A 20,105-nucleotide genomic window follows, 5' to 3' on the forward strand; every position below is an offset into this window, starting at 1 on the left:
AAAGAGAGAAGTTTAAGAAATTAATATAGCCACTACAGTGACCATCAAAACCATGAAAAAAATATTGTCGTAAACAGTTTATTTTGCGACACCACGAAACAAACGATAGCGTAAAATGAAACGATAGACGTTTTTATCGTCATCTGATATATATCGTTATATCGAACAGCCCTATATTAAACTGTTTTTTTTAATGATCCTATTAAATGCTGCTGTAATTTTCTTCGTAAGTTAAGCTGTGTGACGAGAGTGAAGGTATATCTACTGTAGGAAATGTGTTTGTCGCTTTGATGATGAAAAGTGGTCAGTTTTAAAGTACTTTTTGACCTTTGATTTACCCTCTGTCAGTATATAATTTTACATCTGTCTTCTGTAAAAGCCTTGTGGTCCAGCAGCATGTGTGGAAATTAACCTTCTGTTTTTTTATAAGTTTCTAGTGTTTTTTAAACCAGGGCGAATTTCAGAGTTGGAAATGTAACAGTTATTTAGGTTATGAAGTGTTTTGCGGCATATTGGAAAAATCCGTGCTAAAATGGTTTAGAACAGCCAAAAAAAAAAAAAAATGACCCAAATACAGTGCATTTCTTGGCTGGTGCACTAAAGTAATTTGGTTGGTGGTGTATTCTTCTTCTCCCTGACATCTTGTGACACACAGACATCATGTTGAGATATTTTCAGTGCACTTACAAACAGCACATCATTTCTCAGCTTTCAGTCAGTTTCTCGTGTCAGATTCTCTAAATCAAACACTGCGGCTCTTATACGTCACACAGCTTTTAACATTAATGTCAAACAGTCAGACAGGGAACAGAAATCCACTGCAGAAGAGTCAGAAAACATCAGTTTTATTTGCAGCATTCAAACAGATCAGAAGCACGTTTTCAATCAGATTTCAACTAAAATCACCATGAATTCTGTGCACGGAGAAATATCTCTCTGGGAGCCCAACAACTGTGGGTACATCTTGTCCTGAGGTTTACTGAAAAGCACTTCGTGGAGGCTTTAAAAACTTGTTTTGATATTTCTGTGTCCGCTGATGTCAGAACTGCTACCAGAAGGAAGCCGTGCTGAGGCCTGAAAACAACCAGGTCATCAACCTCACCACACGCTACACCTGGTCAGGCTGTGTGGTAAGAGCATCACACAAACACAGATTTATATATACACGCACAGTTGCACTCTACAGCATCTTGTCCCTAAGCGAGAAACAAAGCAAATCTTTGGAAATCCAGTGCAGGGATGCTTTTCTGTATTTGAAGTTGACCACTGAGCTTGCTGTCTTGAACAGCATGTGTGTCCTTTACAGAGTATGATGTTTTCTCCTTTTATCATCCGACAGTTGAGCATATTTTTTTCGTTCCTATTGTATACTCTTCTGTAAAGTAAGAGAGCAAATCAGTAAACCGAGAGGGAGTGAGAGCTAAAGGCGAGTAATGTGTTTGCATAACGTTTTACTTATTTACATTTTTCCTCTGGTAATGATGCATCTCAATCAAACAAAGGTTCCCAAAGATCTTTCTTCACACTTTTTTTTTTTTTTTTAACCAAGCAACACAAAGTGGTGTATTACTTTAGAATGTGTGACTAACAGCATGACTCTGTTGTTGTTGCGGTTACTGGATCTTGTTGCCACATTTCAGGCTACGCTGGGGTGTGAAATATGTTTGTATCTTGATATTTCAGGCTCCAAAATCTACTATGACAGCTCAGTGTCTCTGTGAGGCAAAATGTGCTGCATTTCTGGATAATAATACGTGCATTTTTTCCCCTCCCAGGTGGAAGGGGATGGAAACGAGGAGGTCCTGAGCTGCGTGGGTGGCCGCAGCTTCCGCTCGGTGAGGGAGCGATGGTGGTATATCGCTCTCAGCAAGTGCGGGGTAAGCACTGACCTCTGACCCTCCGCAGCCTTCCCTGACCCTGCTGCCCTGGTTTTCTTTAGAAAGAGCAGGTTCACCACCAGACAATGCCGTGATGACGCAACACCTTTTTAAATGGAAAAACACAGAGAGAGCTCACAAACCCACTCCTGTGGTCACTGTGTGATTCTGTTTGTATTCTAAGACAAACGCGCGTCATTACTGCCATCACCCTCCACGTCATCGTCTGCTCTAGCCCCCCCCTCTAGACACTGAGGAAGCAGGGAGTTATATTCTTGTCTTAGATACCAATAAATTGATTTAAATGCTTTTTTTTTTTTTTTTGCACATTCCGGCAGAAAGCTCATACATTTCTGGTGCAAACAGCTGAATCAGATATTAAAATAGGAAAGCTCAGGCAAAAATACATCCAGCACACCCCGAGGAGGGCTCTGTGAAATATTGGATATTTTAAGGCTACTTTTTTGTGCTGCTTCCCAATAAATTTTAAATCAACGTGAGCATAATTTCTGTCCCAGTGTATGCTTACCCATTTGGGCATTTTGCACCAGGCTAGACTTTAAATAGTGGAAGTAAAAATATCTAAATAGGGGAAAAAAGAATTATAATCCAGTGATTTAGAGTACTTATTCAAGCTCCTAACCCAGTTAGACAGATACTCTTACAAACATTTAGAAACTGGTCTTCAGATAAGGATTATGCCACATGTTACGTTAAAGATTTGTGTGTAAAATGCCACACAGACACCCCTAAATTCATCTCCTCAGATGTTACAACCGATCCTTTATCTGTGTATCTGTCTCTGGATTTCCGCCTGACACTCTGAAGTGTCTTATCTCTCCCTTCATACTGCTACACTTTCTGCATCAAAGCACAGAGACTCTGAGTATGCAGCCGTCTGCTTCAACTGAGTTAAACATGCCTTGTGAGGCCTCCGCTGTAGCTGACTGGCTCGCTTTGGGGACATTGATGCATTGTGTTGCTTTATAATGGGATTGGTGTTGTGGTAATGGTGTGCCGGGAGAAAATGACCAAAGTGCTAGCTGTGGTGTGTTGTTTGTTGATACGAGTCTAGGCTGGGGCACCCTGTCCAAAAATTGTGAGCCTGGCTGATGATAGCTCAGTGATGATACCGTATATCCTCCTTCAGTCAAGGACAAATCCCAGTGATAGCTGTGTTTTTTGTTGTTGTTGTTTCTTTCTTTCTTTTTATTTTTTAGAATGCAGGTAAGAGAAAGTGTTAAATATCTGCTGAAGGTGTACCCCAGCATGCCTGCCTATCAATGGCACACTCACCTGTACGCGAGCATGTCATGCTCCGATTCTGTGTGTAATTGTGTGTGAGCATTCCTGGCCTTGTATTTTTTGGGGGAGGGGTACGTAGGGTTGTTTTTGTGCTGCCACTTGAGAGCCCTAGCTGAAGAGGGATATGATTAGAATGGATGCTTCCTGGAGAGTATGGTTTAGTGTCACGCCAGCATCCGCTGAAAGACACGCTGCCTAATGCTGTTGGACTTGAGAATAAAGGCTCGCCTCCACTCCTGGGGAAATATGCATGCTACGTCCCGCAGCCAATTTCCACCCCTCGTCTCTCACGGCTTGCGTTCTCGCTTCCGTTTTGCTTCCACACCTCTTCATCTTTCTTACCTCTGTCGCTCACAATCTTTAGCTGTGTCTCTCTTTCAACTCTGTCACCAAGCTGTGACGCGCTCCACGCCATTTCATATCTATTTACTCCTGCATCTCCTGTTCCTCTCTGTCAGCCTGTGCCTAATTGTGTTTCTCCTCTCCATCTTGCAATCTCACTGGTCTCATTTCTTTTTTTGCCTCTCGCTCATTTAATGCATTTTCCCCAGCACCCTCACTTTTATCTGCTACTCCCTGTTTCCCACTTTGTTCCTGTTTCTCTCTTATCCGGCTCTTTTTTTGTTTCGTGTACTTTCCATCTCACTCTTTACCTGTGGAAGTGGGTCTAAATCCAAATCAGCTCCTAAGTCCTTAAAACAAGAGGACGTCTGTTCTCAATTCCCTTGCCAGCATAAACTGGTAAAATGTGAGGCTGGTCTTTATTTAACATTTCCAAGCAATTTCACTTGATTAATTATAGCAGGAAACCTCAAGGCTGCAAATAATTATTATTTCATCAGGGGAGGAAAAAAAAAAAGACATTAATAAATAAACTTGAAGTCATCCCAGAATTTCACATGATGATTCATAACATCAAAACTTTTACAAAGCTTTACAAAAAAAAATCGTTGTTATTATACTGTTGTCATTAGACTGTTTTGAAAAGTTGGTATATTAATAAAACTTGTCATGTAACTAATTGGGTACCATCAATAGAAAGTGAAGAGAAAACAGAGCAAATGCAGAATAATTACTTGCATTTGTACGAGCAACTGTTGTCGGAGCATTATTGTGTACTTTCAAACACAAGTGAAGATGTAGAAGGCTTTGAATTGCTGTAATCAACTTTTTCTTTATTATTCCAAGCAGAACTACTGCTAATGAAGCAAAATTACTTCAGCAGTGAACCAAGAAAGAACTGAAATTAGCTTGGCTGTAAAGAGGCAGGGGTTAAAGAAACGGCCAGAACTTTGCAGCTGTCAGCTTGGCCGAGCGACAAATCACAGCTACTGTATTTTGTCCAGGTTCTCCTGTTCTAGACGGGGAGCCAGTTTGAACATGAAACATTGCGCTTGTTCAGTGTAATAAATAACAACAACAAAAAAATAACAGGATTAGCTGACAGTGTTATGAGTCTTCTGGGAGATATATTTACCCATATAAAAAAAATCAGACTTTGTGATTTGTAGAATGTAGTAGTAGTTCTGGTGTGAACACAGAGTGCAACAGTTAAAACTGTGATTCTAGTAACATGTTCCTACAGTACACAGTGTATGCACCATCTGTGTGTGAGCTGCAACTAACATTTACCTGAACGATTAGGTGCTAATTACTTTTTTCATCAACTATCAGCTCACGGTCATCACAATTCCTGAAAGTGCAAGGTGATGCCAACACCTAAATATAAATTACATTATGTTATTTTACATTGTATAGATTAAAAAATATGTGGACAGGATCCCTCGCTGAAGAAACCTAACAAAAAATCTCGTCTGCTATTTTACCCATCTGTCACCTTCTTCTTCACTGCAATTTAAAAATTTCATTCATATGATAAATCGCCACCATAAAGGGTCATGGAGCAGTGACTCTGGCAGGGAACTTTTTAAAGGGTTTGCATGTTTTTCTATTTTAAAAGCGTAAAGGATTTTGCAGCCATGATACAGTATATTTCTGTGTTTTGTCCTACACTGATACAGGAGTGTACTTTTGGCCTGAAGGTGCTTATCATGGTCTGGGCTCTGCTCCTTAGATCTATAAAAGGAAATCTTAATCTGTTAATCTGAGTTTGTTGTTGAAGCATTTCTCTGACCGTCTGGCAATTTCAGTATGAGTTGTAGCACCAACTGCGAGTCAGGTCTTATCTCCCGACATCCATGCCTGACCTCACTGATACTTCAGTACCTGGCTGTGAGAAAATCCCCTGCTGCGGTCAGGTTATAAAATCCTGTGGCAGGCCTTCCTAGAAGAATGGCTGCAATTTCAGCATTATGGGAGATTTCACCTAAATTTTAATAACCACTTGAATTTACTGGTCATGCTCAGTGCTACAAGCTTGTGAAAGCAGATGTTTAATGGCCTCTGTAGCTTTAGAGAAGCAAATGATGCTTAAATAATCATAGTCATCAGGGCTAAGCTGACTTTAGTCAGGGAATTACCCAAGTAGATGCTATAATATTGCTACAGTGGTTTGGGTTTATTGGAGGCAAACAGGGACTACAAATCGGGATTTCTCCCCAAAGATGTCACGGATCGATCATCAAATAAAGCAGCTTTAGAAACCATCTGATCTTGACTGATTGTATGTTGGACATGGACAAATGTTCAAAAAAGTCTTTCTGTTAATTAACTTCAATATTACCAGGCTAAGGGGTCTTATCCCACCTTCCCTTTATTTCTTGTAAGAAATAAGTCAACTCTCATTTGAAAAGTGAGGTTTTTTGAGAGTATAGGTCATGATATTGAGATCATCATACCACAAAAAGAGTTTAGTGAATGCTACTAATGATCTGGACCATGAACTTGTGTCTGTGCTTGTCTGAGTGCAGCATCCAGCATTACCAACATTTTACATCAGAGGAAAAACAGCAGTGCTGGTTGGAGTCATGATTATCTGATGATGAATTGTTTTATTCACGTAAATGACACACAAAAGATAGTCTTAGAGTTTTACAGGGTTCTATTCTTGGGCCAGTGTGTATGACATCATCCATGCCTTGCTCAAGTAACATTCATTGAAAATGTTGCATACATTTCCACTGCTCTGCAAGTAATATTTAAATCTGCATTGCAGATTAACTACTATCAAGTCCCAATTAAATTAAAGCCTAGATGACTTGAAATGTTCTAATTCTAAATTCACACTAAACTGAAGTTACTGTATTTTTAAAAACCCATTCTGGATGGCATTACCTTGGCCTCCGGTATTACTTTGAAGAACCTTGGAGACATTTTTGAAAAGGATACATCTTTATACTCACACATAAAACTGACTGTGCAAACACAATTTTTGGAGAAAAAAGGGTTTGTTGCACTCAAACGCTACCCGAACATTTACGTTCCAGAGGCACACTCTCTCAAAAGACTCAGACATCCTTTGAAAATATTGTTATCTGCAGCTTAAGGGATCACAAGTTGTATCAGACTGTTTTGATGTTGGGTGAGAACACCTTCAGTGTGCGATACATCAGTGCGGTACGTCGAAAGTGGGTGCCTTTTACACCAGAAACCACCCAGCAACCCTAAACTCATCTGTGAACCCTGTGGAGAGAAGTCCTGCAGTGAAGTGCCACTTCTTCCCTCATCTCCCCTCTTTCCCGTGCATCTATTTCTCTCTCTCCCTTTTTGCATTTTCTTGTTTCCTCAACCTCTCTTTCTCTCTACCTGTATTTTAAACTTTCTCTCTCCACATCTATCACTCTCCTTATCTCTGTCTCCTTGCTCTTTGTGTCTGTATTGATTTTGTGGCAGTGCACGCTCCACGCTTCTCGCCCTTTTTTGATAGAGGGAGTGAGATGGAGTCTCAGGCTGCCAAATGAAATCAAAGTCTTTTCTCTCCCCCTCCCTCTCTGGTCCCTCGCTCAAGCAACAAGCGCGAACTCCATCGGCTTTGAACTTACGTCTGTGAAATGAGCTCTCTGTGCTCTGATTGTCAACCCATCTTTGTGCACTTTCTCTTGTTCTTGCTCCCCATACGTCTTTTTTCTCACCTCCCAAATTCATTTCAATTTGATGCTTTTTGTGTTGAGAACTGACAAGTAAACATTCACATTAATCCAATATTGGCTTGCCACAGGGGCATGCTAGTTTTCTTTGTGATGTTTCTCCTGACTTAAATAAAAATAAATATTCTCTCTTTGTGATAGCTTTCATACCACTGCACTGTCAGGCAGTTATATCAGATCAACATTTGAAGATATTGAGCTTAACAAATAATTAAAATCACAGTATTAATAATTGAGACCAAGAATACTCAGACTTAAGCAAGAGAAAGCTGTTGCTATGGCTATGATCTTTTCATCTTTCCTGTAATTTGAGCATCTCTGGATTTGCAGCACAGTGTCGGCAGAACAGTCCAGATTCCCTTTTCTTTACCCATCAACTTTTTCCGTACACCTGGAGGATCCTGAGGTGCGCCGAGGCCAGCTCGAAGAATGACTAAATGACACAGTTGCATTCAATGCATTCAGTTGTAATCAGGTATACCATACCTGTCTCCTCATAGTAAATTACCAGATATGCACCAATTGCCATTTTCTTAGTCGAGTCCAATTCCTCTGTCGATTTTTTGCAGAACTCCGATTTTCTTTCTGGGAACAATGACTTGCAGTATATGCAACCAAAAAATAAATAAATAAATACAAAATATAATTTTCATAATAAAAGAAATAATTAAAATTCACAATTTCCCCCAAACTGGAGAAGGTTACAGAAACGTCACTTAATCAACTGAAAATAAATCGCTCTGCTACTGGAACGAGGCACAGATAATTAACTGAAAACGAATTACTGGACACCCACCTTTACCTGACATATTTTTCACCTTACCAAACAAAAGCAGGTGCAACACATTTATATAACAAAACAACTGTCAGGTACTTAACAACACTTTCCAATATATGCGTAACTTCACCAGGATGTTGACCCTTTTTTCGCTCATCTCTATAATTTTCCTAGTATCTGCTTTGATTCTTTGTTCACACTGAGGCTGCAGGCTTGTGGCTGGCTCCTGAGCTCTGGATGGCTTTGTCCAGTTTTCCTTTGTAACCTCTTTCAAAAAACCAATGTTGATTTAAGTGCTGGAATAAGTTTGTGTTCATGAACCTTTTCGTGGTGGTCCCGCATAATTTACTTTCACATACTTTGTTTTTATCTTCACAGTGAAAAGCCTCCATGGTAATGGCACACCAGCATGTGGCTCTAAATATGCATGTATTTAAATATATATATTTCGGGTTTCTAAGACTTTAATTATGACAGACATTTGAGAGTAAACAGGAAAGGTGGGAGAGCGGGGCAAAGTAAATAGCAAATGGCACACGGTGGAACCGAACTAAGGCCTCTGTAATAGCCTTGAAGCATATGGATCACCTGCTTAACCCCGTGAGCTTGTGGATAAATATTTGACTGCGACAGTGTATGTGGTGCGCATACAAGAAAGGGAGCTGCTCCTAATCTATAATTTACAACAATGCAACCATTAACTGTATTTGGTAGTTATAATGATATCACTCATTAGCCTAACATTATTATTCTTTGGAGCCATATTTGGAGGAGAAAGCTTCCAGCTAATGTTAGCAAGTTGGTTAGCTAGGTTCAGTAACAAACAATGCATACAAATAAAAGGCCACAATATGACTCACCTAAACTTCTTGGGCAAGTTCTTGATACAATTAGCTGCAAAGAAAGCTAAATAATTTGTCATTAAAAATGCTTCACAAGGGCCCAAGTACACAAAAACGGTCAAGGAGTTGAATTAGCCAAATGGATGTCTAACAGCCGGCTAATGTCACTCGAAATGCCCATGCCCCTAATAATGCATAACTTTAAATGGGTAAGTTATGAAAAATTCACCCACCCTGTATGGTTGCATACAGGGTAAAAAATAGCTATAGAGACCAAAATCATTTTTCGGAACTAGCTGTAAACATGTTTACTTCCCCTCTAAAGTAATTTGGTCTGTGGGAGTGGATTTGCTTTTTTTGAGCCAGCCTTGAGTGACCATTTGTAAAAGCAAAAATATCACCCAAATTAATTTTTATGAAGATCATAGATAAACATAGTGCATTAATATTTTGTACAAATCTGCTAACCATCCACTGTCCACTTCTGCTGCTCTCTTATGTCTTGCAGGGAGATGGCCTGCAGCTGGAGTATGAGATGAAACTGACCAATGGCCAGTCTTTCTGGACGCAGCATTTCTCTGCTGACGAGTTTGGTAAGTGTGATTAGACTGAAAGTGAGAGATTATGGAATGAATCGCTGATGGCACAAGCCTACACCACTTAGCACGGCCAATAAAGCACCTTCAACTGAACAAATTACACAAATGACAATAATGAAGGGATGGCTGAATGAATTAATGATGCTAGATAAACTGAGAGGAAGGGATGAAAAGAATAAAAGAGGGCCAACGTAGCATCTAAATTAATTATTCCTACATCACTAATGTTTCCTCCGATCTCTCACACTCTTGCTCTACTGTAACTGCCTCTCACTTTTTCTCATTTAATCCAATATATGGCTATAGGATCAAATGAGAATCCAAAGAGCAGGGTGCTTGATATGGATCAAGCACCCTGCTCTTTGGATTTATTGTCCCTTGTAAATTATCTGTCTTTCCCTCATACGTTCTACTTTCTTTTATTGATCTGAACACTTTGTACACCTTATTTACTCCTTCTTCCTTTGTATCTAAACCCACTGTGTATCTTGTACATTTGCCTTCTTTCATATTTCTATTTCATTCTTTCTCCTCAAATGTTCTCCTTTTATCACAAGTTTTCTTGAATTTTTCTTCCTCCTTTCACAGGCATCTTGGAAACAGACATCACGTTCCTGATCATCTTCTCCATGGTGTTCCTTCTCTCCTGCTACTTTGCTTGTAAGTACTGCCTTTTATTTCACTCTTTTAATGTAATAGGAATTCAAAGCCCCCCAGAAATGCAATTTTTGTGTCAGATCTATTATAAAATCTACATGGTTTCTTGATGGGATGGGAGTAAGTTCTCGTGTTTGTTCAGATAAGTAAAGGTGGAGCCTGTGCCGTTTTCATTTTGGGCTGAGACTGAACACGAGCATCAGGGAAGCAGGAAAGAGGAGACGGTGATAGCGAGCCTTGGTTTTCAAGTAAAGGTGAACGGTTGAGTGGAGAAGGTAGCTGCAGCCTTAAGGTTACTGAAGCGAGTTTGTCACGTAAAGGTCAAAGCTGAAATAACCCTGAAGCAACTGAGAACAACAGCTCCTGGCAAAATCCCCTGCTTTCTTCACGTCGGGCGTTTCTGTGCTATCATATGCATATCTTCCTTTTTATAAACTGGCAAGGGGGCAGAATCACTTGTATTGCACCTAATCTGTAGTTTGCTTCTCTAGACGATCACAATTAAGCATCCATTTAATGATCTTTGGACCCAATGAGGCACGCTTCAGATTAAGAATGGAAGGTTGAATCGCACAATCTTTCACAGCACTGAGAGTCAGATTTATATTTTTAAGTCTGCCTACTAAATTAAGTTCTGGTGAGATTTTTCTGTTAGCGCTGTTAACTCTCACTTTTTGTCCAGCTGTGAACAAACTGATGCATGTGTTTTGTTTGGTTTTTCCCATGTGAATGCTTTTTCTGACATCTTTATTGGGGTCCTTACTGACGCTGGGTCTTGAGATTGACTTCATTCTGAAAATCTTCAGAGGATTTTAAATTAAACAGTCAAGATGTGGCTGAATTGACTTTTAGCTTTAATACAAGGATTTTAACAAAAGTAATGCATTAACTGTTTAGCAATTGCAGTCAATTCTATATGTAATTTTTAGTATAGAGACACAAAATTGTGTCATTGTCCTTATGAACATAGAAGAAAAGCCATATAACCAAACAGAACGCAAGGATTTCACCCTTTATTTGACTAAAAATGACAACAAAAAAGAACAAGAAAAAGAAAAGATCTCAAATTTTGAAATGGGTAAATATGTGTGTTTTTAAGTATGTAGTCCTATCTGAAATTTGTTGACAGAAATAAACTTCAAAAAATTGAAACAGGGTAAAAAATACTTCGAAAAGTTGTGTAATGTCTTAAAAAAAAAAACCTTAGTCGAATCTACACATACACACACTGTTGTAACAGATTGGCTGTTTTACCTTTGGTCGCTGAAACTATTTTTCCTGCAGTTTTTTTTCTTCCTCTTTTGATGTTGCCTTTACTAAAGCCAAAAATGTGTCCACACAACAGATGTAGATTTTTTTATTTGGCACAAGCTGCTCGAGTTGCACAGTGGGCTCGGTGTTTGAGTTTTTCCTCCATGATGTTACCATGGCGCAGGCTGGACGGGGCGGGCTCACGTGACGACGCTCTGAGTACTGTTTTAAAGGGGACTGTAAATACCGGCTGGAGTATTAACAGAGTTCGAAAAAAGCAACAAGAAAAACGAAACAAACTCAGAAATAACCAACGTGGGCAAGATTACGTCGATTAGAGGTTCTGACTGTCGGTTTCAGTTCTCTTTGGATTAATCCCCCTGCTCCACTTGAGTCTCTAGTGGAAATCACTGCATGCTCTCAGAAACACTTCTGAGCACTGTTTGTTGCTGCATCCATAAAATGCAAGTTGCAATACTACTACGCAGGAAAAAAGCACTTGTAAACAAGATCCAGAAATGCCTTAGCTTCTCTGGGCTCAGCTCATTAAAGGCTGACTGAGGAGAAATGGAAACTGTTTTCAAGTCTGAATAATCAAAAATGTAATATCTTTTTAGAATTCATGGACGCTTTGTCCGTTAGAGTACAGAGGAGAGGGCACTTGTTAACGGCACACAGTCCAAAAGACGATGAGGGTAAAAAGGAAACGTGGGATGGGTAACTTGCACATCTGTATGCAGCATTAATACTGAACCACACATGGAGATTTTGGAGCAGCATGTCCTGTCATTGAGATTAAGGCTTTGTTCTTTAGGGGAGGCCTTGCTTTATTATCACCACATTCTATACATACTACAGCAACGTGTCTCTGTTTTAAAAAACAGGAACAGAAAACTCGAGAGACGCGCACTCGCAGAGAGGGGGGGAAAGCGCAACAACAGTGTTTGCAAAAGCTTCAAAGGGCTGTAAATGAATATGAAATTTTTTGGAAGTTTTTGTCTCTTTAAAAAATATCATTAGAGCACCCGCAAAATTCCCAGGAGGATTCAGCAACACTTGGCTGGCTAAGCCTGCTGTAATACAGGAAAGCTAAAAGAGTGTGATCGTTTATGACCCTTCTTCTCTCTATAAATTTTCCCCCTAGGCCACTGCTGTTTGCCGGAGTGTTTTGGTAGTAAAATAGGCTGCTTAAATACGCATTAAGAATATTTCCTCTCGGATTATGTGCCGTGAACAGAGAAGATGTATAAGGCGTCATCTGGAGATGTGCATCATGAGATGGATGCATACTAATGATCGCTCCCGCCCATTTATCTGGCCCGTTCCCTTGTTCTTGCTCTTTTCTTCTGCCTCCCAGTCTCTGTACCTCTCCTGCTCTCCTTCGCCATCTGTCAGTGTATCCTCATCCTTTTTATCTTTCCCCCAGCACACACACCTCTGTCACCTTTATCTCTTGTTATTTTATTTATTTATTTATTTTTTTACCTGTAGACAATCTGAAGGGAAGACAGCTTCTTCACACAACCTACAAAATGTTTATGACGGCAGCAGGTGTGGAAGGTGAGAGCTTCTGTCCTGAACAGACACGCACACTGACAGAACACACACACTCGAGATGACTGAGCCTCTTGCACGGTTGCAGCATCTCACACCTTAATCCCCACTTCAAGAGCACAGATATTATCGCACTTATTAGCCTCTGAATAGGACCTACTGCAAACAGTCGCCCTGTGTTACAGTGTTTAGTGGAGCATGCTGTTACTGATGAACCCCCTCCCCGCTCTCCTCATCCTGTCCTCTTCTTTTTCTTCACCCCCTTATCTCACTTTCTTCTTTCTTGCCTGCTTGTCCTCTGTCTAAATCCCTTCTCGATTCTCGTGCCACCCCTGAATTCGCTTTCACCCTCTCCTCCCACTTCTCTCAAGGATTTTGCTCCTTTTATAAATTCCTTCTTTTTTTCTGTCTTGCTTCCCTTCTCTCCTCCCTCATTATCATCTGCCTGTCACCTTTGTTCTGTGTATTTTCTTAACTCCCACATCTCTTCCTCTTAATGCCTTTTCTCCTCTTCTGTAACGCCTGCTCACCCATCTCTTTTCCCTCTTTTCTTCCTTCTGGTGTTTTTTTTTTTTTTTTTTTTTTTTTTTTAATTTCTCTCCTCCCTGCATCCTTTCCACTTGGCAGTGCTCAGCCTGCTGTTCCATTGTGTCTACTGGGGCCTGTATGCTAGAGAAGGAGTTGGCAATGGCAGCCTCAAAATACTTGGTGAGTTCCTCTCCTGCATCGATCACTGACTCAATGACTGACACTAACTCTGCACTGGAAAATCGCTCACTGCCTGAGCAGAATGAATGATAGGATGCTGATGGGTGCGTGTGCAGCTGAAGAAATGTAATAGGTGGTTCAGCGTGCACGGGCTGGATTGGGTGTGATTGTATGTGACTGTGTGCGCGAGCAAAAATGTGTGCGGTGACCTGATTTTATCGTTCCCCTCTGATATCTCAGATTCGGAAACCACAACCTAATTACCCCTTCTGTCTCCTCTCTCTCATTTTCTGTCTCTCCCTCCACCTCTGTGACCATCTCCAGGGAAATTACTGTTCTCCGTCAGTTTCTTGGTGTTCCTTCTGATGCTCATATTGTTGGGCAAAGGTTTCACTGTCACCAGGTGGGCGCTTTGTCTGTGTGTACATGTATTATCTCACTACACTGCAGTGTTGTGCGCGTGTGTGTCTGTTTATACAAGCCTGTCACATTTTGTAGGTATTTTTATGCTGAGAATGTCACTCACTGTCAGCACTTACCGTCACCATGATGACTTGATGATGCCGGGTGACAGGAGTCAAAAAGTCAGTTAGGATGCTGCGTCTAATAATGTGGGCGAGCGCCTGATGTGTGTGAAGGGATGTCATGGATAAATGATGTTATGGTGTGAACTTTCTGATGCTGAAGCATTACCTTTGGCTCGCAGAGCCGGCTGACAGGTTTTTTGTTTGCTCACTAGTTTCTGGCAAGAGTTAGCAGACATTTGCTTGGGACAGGCAGTTAGACAGCACAATGGATTATTTAAGAGTGCTTTTCTTCACTGGAATGTCAGCATTTATCCATCTTCCACATGACTGGACAAATGCCCTGCTCATCCAACTGTCATTGGTCTTGCCTGTTTTCGAATGCTGGATTCAAACTCCAGTTATCAAATGGGAGAAACGTGCCAGTTTTTAATTTGACATCAGTTTCTGAGTTAGCTTTATGTGCGAAGAAAAAGTCATGCAGCTATACGATCTTGCTTTTTTACAAATCACCTCTGTTTATAAGGTATTTTTTAGAATCTTGATTTTATTTTTCTGGCAAGTCATCATCTAAACATGTGTCAAAGTTTGAAGATTGGTTTTGCTTTGGCTTGGCACAAACTAAATCTCTTTTTTCATACAGAACTCACAGCAAAAACTTAGCTTGCAAAATTTTTAAGCTGGCTTTTTTGACTCTAGGATTAGATCCTCCTCTGGGTTCAGAAGATTTCTAGACGTATTAAACTCTCTTAAAACCCCAGTGAATAAAACGAACTGCTTCACGGCTAAGCATGAGGCAGAGCTATTTATCTGCAGCGTTTAACTAGTTGACAATTTGCAGATAACTACTCAACAACTTTGATTTCTTTTTTCTTTTCTTTTTTGGTTGAGCGTAATGATGAATTAGCTGTGCAAAAAGATCTTTGAAATGCTGATGAAGGCTTAACGCTGAAATGCTTATTTGTTGACAGCTACAAATAGAGAAGCATTAATTTCTGTTTTTGCTCCATCCATAAGCCTGCAGCTGTTTTAAATATATAAATAGCAGAGAGTTTAATGCTCACATATCTTTGTGCTGTGTAGTTCTGAATAGCTGTTTTTTGATTAAGCTGTCTGCTTGAGTGTAAAGAAGCAAATGCAGGATTTTGTGTCTTTCTGTGTGTGTGTGTGTGTGTGCGTGTGTGTGTGTGTGTGTGTGTGCGCGTCTGTGTGTGTGTGTGTGTGTGTGTGTGTGTTTTGTATCTTAGCTTTCCTTTGTGTCTCTTAAAGTGTGTCATTGTATTTTCTTCTTATCTTCCTCCAACTTGTGTGCAACCTCTGACCCTGTGTTTATCCTTGCATATCACAGGGCGAGGATCAGTCACAGTGGGTCTGTGAAACTGAGCATCTACATGACGGTTTACACAATCACCTACGTCATCCTCTTCATCTATGAGGCGGAGGTACTGTTTACACAATCACCAACACTGCTGGAAGGGACTGGAAGTTTATTTTTAATATCGATTTTATCTATACATATATTTCTAGCCAGCAGTATAGCATCATACTTTTAGAGCCAGTTACTGTGCCCAGAAATAATCATGCTGACTTTTTCCACTATGTAAGATTGACAGGCTTGTGATAATGTGAGTAGGTGTGCAGGGAAGTAGCTTGGCAGCTATAGTGTGGATTGTTGGCAAAATTTGAACGCCATGCAGTCGACTGGCATAACTCTGAAGTTCTTATTGTTTTAATTTGTCCAATAATTCTTTGGTAACAAAATGCCTGCGAAACTGTACTGGAGCATCAGCTGTGTTCTTGTTTTAATCGCCAATTAGTTTGAGCAGACTAGGACATTTAACTAAGATAGTAAGCGAAATCTTAATCCTGCTAAACATTAGCACATCTTCACCCCTGTGAAGCTGTAAAATGCTCAGTAATGAAAAAAATAATCTTAATTGTTAATGATGCTGATACAGTATGACCATAAACATGTGTGATTCATTTTTAGTTTTCAAAAGATTGCTATACAAATACATATTTGAGGGCTACGTGTGAGAATATTGTTGATGTTATTTACTTAAGCCTGAGCCTGTTCGGTCACGATTTGTTATATAGGTGGGGATCTTATATTCATTTTTTTGCACAGTCTGTTTACTATGTGGTGACTGAATAGATAAATATTAATTATCAAAATTGTGGTCAGGCCCTGTGATAGACTGGGCACCTGTTGAGGCTGTACTTTGCCTCTCACTCTGACATCTGGGATAAACTTCAGGCCCCGGGAGACCCCGAATTGGAGAAAGTTGAAGGAAAATGTATGGATGGATAGAAAATTGTTCTAAATTAATTGAATATTGATTAATTTGCTAATTCAACTATAGCTCCAGAGTCAAAATGAATTAATAATTATGCTAATAATGATTTAATACCAAGCATTTTCTGGTTTCACCTTGTCAAATGTGTGAATTTCATGCTTTTTATAATGCTTTGGTTTTGAAGTCTTCAGTGGATAGAATGAAATAGTTGTCTTTTGTACGGATATATTAATTAAAGCAAGATTGATTGCTTCAATGGGGGAATAACTGAAAGAATAATCAAGACTGAAAATATCCTTTAGTGCCAGTCCTGTGAACGGTGGCGATCAAAGCTTTCAGTTCAAATACGAAAACTTTCCGATCCCTTTGCCCTTCAGGTGTGACATGAAAACAGCGTCTGAATTATATCTGGGATGATTGGGTACAAGATTTCTCACACACCTAAACTCGACACAGCATCTGCACTTGTGTTATTGCTGTCTTTGGCTTTTTTAATAATCTCATAAATATTCATAGAAGAGTTGGGCCCATAGATCAGCGTGGGCCGTAATGGCTTTTCCTGTCAAGTTATTCATTACATTGATACATTACTAATTATGAAAATGCATCAAGTTGATTGTAAAAACAAAATGCTGAAATTCATTGATGAGTTACAAATTTTCTATCTTGACAGAAACAACCAGACAGTTCCCAAGTGCAACCACAACATTTATGGTTCCTTATGCCAGTGCATATAATGTACTCGAGCTCAGATCAAGAACCTTTAGAGTTTTCCTTGACAGGGACGTTAGACTTTGTAATCAGCCTCCACTCATTAATTCTTATGCCTCTCTAGGTTCCAGCTTCGATGAGCTTATGAATTAATAACAGACTCGTTGCATACATCTCTGCATACTGTAAAGCCTGCAGCAACGTGACATGTAAACATGGTAAATGCAGGGACGGTGGATTACAGTGTTTGAGGACAGCACGGTGGTGATACATTTGGCACAGTGTAGTGGAAGCTCACTGATAACTCTCACAATACAATATGTGGATCCGAGGCAGTATAATTTCTCTGGTGCCTGCCCTCTTATATGGTCGCTGCTATTAAAGAGCTCAAAACTCCAGGGAGCTCCTGCTAAAAATAAGCTTAACTAGGTTACAATTGGAACTGAAAGGAAAACTTGTACACTGTTTCTTGGGTTGCAGTCAGGAATCTGCCAGGCCCTCTGAAATCAAAGCAGGGCTGTGTTCTAAGTGTTATAGCTGTCTATTACCATATCTGAATGTGTGAAAGCATTTAGTGTGACTCTTTCCAAGTGTCTGAATGAGTGAAAACAATGTTGAATTATTTCTAATCATTCCTACTGGCGATTCAGGAGGAAGTATCAAAAGTGTTTGTACTTCAAATTTTATTTGTGCTTTAAGAGCAAACTCGTGGCCGTAAAAGTGGGATTTTGTCATAGTTAAGTTCTGCCTGAATTTCCTTTTCACCCTTAAATCATAGACAGACAACTTCAAGCTGTAGTGGAAAACCTGTTCACAAAATTCATGCACAGCACAACCACACGTGTCCCTGCAGGTTCAAATCTACATCTTTGCATCTTCTTTTCTCATTCTTAAATTTATACAAAAATTGTGTACCCTTTTAGATATTGCAATACAGAATTAAAATACTTTGTGACTCTCTGGTGTGCTGGGGAGGTTTCAAGCAGGTCCACACAAACTACTCAGATCTATGCATTATGCAGTATGAGTAACCCTGGATGGCCCATGCTATCCTGTCACTGGACTGTGAAATGCAATCTAGTATCAGCAGATTCAAGCACATGCCCCAAATACACACATACAAAGCCGTGCACACAAATACCAGTGACCTAGTTGTGAAGTATCGGTGTCAAAGACTCACACTGAATGCTACAAGCAGAGCTTTGCCTCTGTCATCACAGTGGATCTGCTGAACCATGAGCTATCCATCTTAGTAATTAAAGCACCAGCTTCAGTATAAAGCTTCTTCCCTCCTTTTGTGTAAAATATTTTGTACTTGTTTTAATGTGTGCGTGGTAATTTTGGCATCATTTCCTCCTGCCAGTTCTTTGACCCAGGTGAAGTGCTGTACGCCTACGACAGCCCTGCAGGATACGGACTCATGGGCCTGCAGCTGGTTGCGTATGTGTGGTTCTGCTATGCCGTGCTGGTCTCCCTGAAGCACTACCCCGAGAAGCAGCCCTTCTACGTCCCTTTCTTCACCACATACACACTATGGTGAGACCTGCACTGCTCTCTGCGCTTAATAGCACCAGAGATGGTACTGGGGTTTTGATTGCACAAGTATAAAAAAAATACACATTTCTCTGCTTGAGGACTCTCGATTTGAATAATTTATGCTGTTCTGTGGGAAAAAAGTGCATGAGAAAGCTCATGTTTGAGCTATCTGGGAATAAAAAGGTGTTTACACATCTTCTCTGCAGTAGTGTGCGGCCAAACACTTTTACCTCACACGGTTGCAGAGTATCATTGTTTCTGACTGCATGATTGCTAAACAATACTGTGTGTTTTTCTGAGTTGGTGAGATATCTTCTATTAGAATAATTTATGCTTCTTTATATGTGTGCCAGATATTCAGTGCTTTGTACTGGATCAGCTACATACTTCTACACAATCCTGAGAAAAAAAAATCTTGAAATTACACTGCTTAGTATCTCTAGCCGTCACCCACTTATATATAACAGCAGAGGCTTGAAATGAAGAGTAGATTACAAAGACTAATATTATCTATGTATTTCTCCCTCATTGCAACCACAATCCCCCGCCTCATTATCCACATCTCTGCTCTTTCCATCTTTATCTCTCTATATGCTTTAAATCTTTTAATCTCTCCCACCATCAGACCACATTCTTGTAGTTTTTTGGGGGTCTTTATGTCTAAATGTGTTCACTTTTCCTCCTCAGGTTTTTTGCTGTCCCTGTTATGGCTCTGATTGCCAACTTTGGGATTCCTCGTTGGGCTCGGGAGAAGATCGTCAACGGCATTCAGCTCGGGATCCATCTCTACGCTCACATCGTCTTTCTTGTTCGTATCGATCGCCCACTCGCATGCAGACGAGTTCATATTATTTAAGTCACTTTTTCCGTTGTCAGTCATACATTATTTCTTACTTAACTTCCTCATGCTGGTTGTCTTTTACACACATCATTATCTTCCTTTTTCTCACCTTCGACACGTTATTATTTAGTAATGAGCCCGGCTCAGGCAAATTTCCGTTCGCATGCCTGCTCACTACATTCCTCGCACTTTCCTCTTCTCGCTTGGATCTGGATGCGTGAAGGCTACTATATACCCTGATTTTAAACTGCGTCTATATGTATATGTGTGTTTATTTTATATGCACATCTGTGTCATTTTCTAATCTGTTTGCCTTTTAGGTTATCACACGGCCTTCAGCTGCCAATAAGAACTTCCCATATCATGTACGGACATCCCAAATCGGGATTCTGCTGTCCAGTCCGAAAGGCGGTGAGGGGGCGGAGAGTTTTCCTCATCATGCCTATGGAAATAGCTCCTTCCTGGGAGACTCGCAACCTAACTTCACCGAACTTTTCTCCATCCAATCAGTAAGTGTAAACTGCAAGTGTTTATGTATATTTGAATTTATACTATATAGAATATAACTGGATCAGTTGT

At 40.2% G+C, this 20,105-nt stretch overlaps 1 protein-coding gene across 1 annotated transcript in view; it reads left to right on the plus strand.

Annotated features, from left to right (window-relative positions):
- Positions 1 to 20,105, plus strand: part of tmem145 (transmembrane protein 145) — a 39,526-nt gene that overhangs the window by 17,593 nt on the left and 1,828 nt on the right. Inside the window, exons 4-14 of the mRNA XM_026184683.2 lie at positions 1,044 to 1,130; positions 1,776 to 1,877; positions 9,357 to 9,441; positions 10,036 to 10,107; positions 12,847 to 12,915; positions 13,537 to 13,617; positions 13,942 to 14,020; positions 15,490 to 15,583; positions 18,513 to 18,685; positions 19,373 to 19,493; positions 19,847 to 20,035. Of these exons, the coding sequence (XP_026040468.1) occupies positions 1,044 to 1,130; positions 1,776 to 1,877; positions 9,357 to 9,441; positions 10,036 to 10,107; positions 12,847 to 12,915; positions 13,537 to 13,617; positions 13,942 to 14,020; positions 15,490 to 15,583; positions 18,513 to 18,685; positions 19,373 to 19,493; positions 19,847 to 20,035 (1,152 nt within the window). The remainder of the gene's footprint in view (positions 1 to 1,043; positions 1,131 to 1,775; positions 1,878 to 9,356; positions 9,442 to 10,035; positions 10,108 to 12,846; positions 12,916 to 13,536; positions 13,618 to 13,941; positions 14,021 to 15,489; positions 15,584 to 18,512; positions 18,686 to 19,372; positions 19,494 to 19,846; positions 20,036 to 20,105) is intronic.

This window comes from Astatotilapia calliptera, chromosome 11 (assembly GCF_964374335.1).
Source record: "Astatotilapia calliptera chromosome 11, fAstCal68.1, whole genome shotgun sequence".
NCBI classification, from domain to species: domain Eukaryota; kingdom Metazoa; phylum Chordata; class Actinopteri; order Cichliformes; family Cichlidae; genus Astatotilapia; species Astatotilapia calliptera.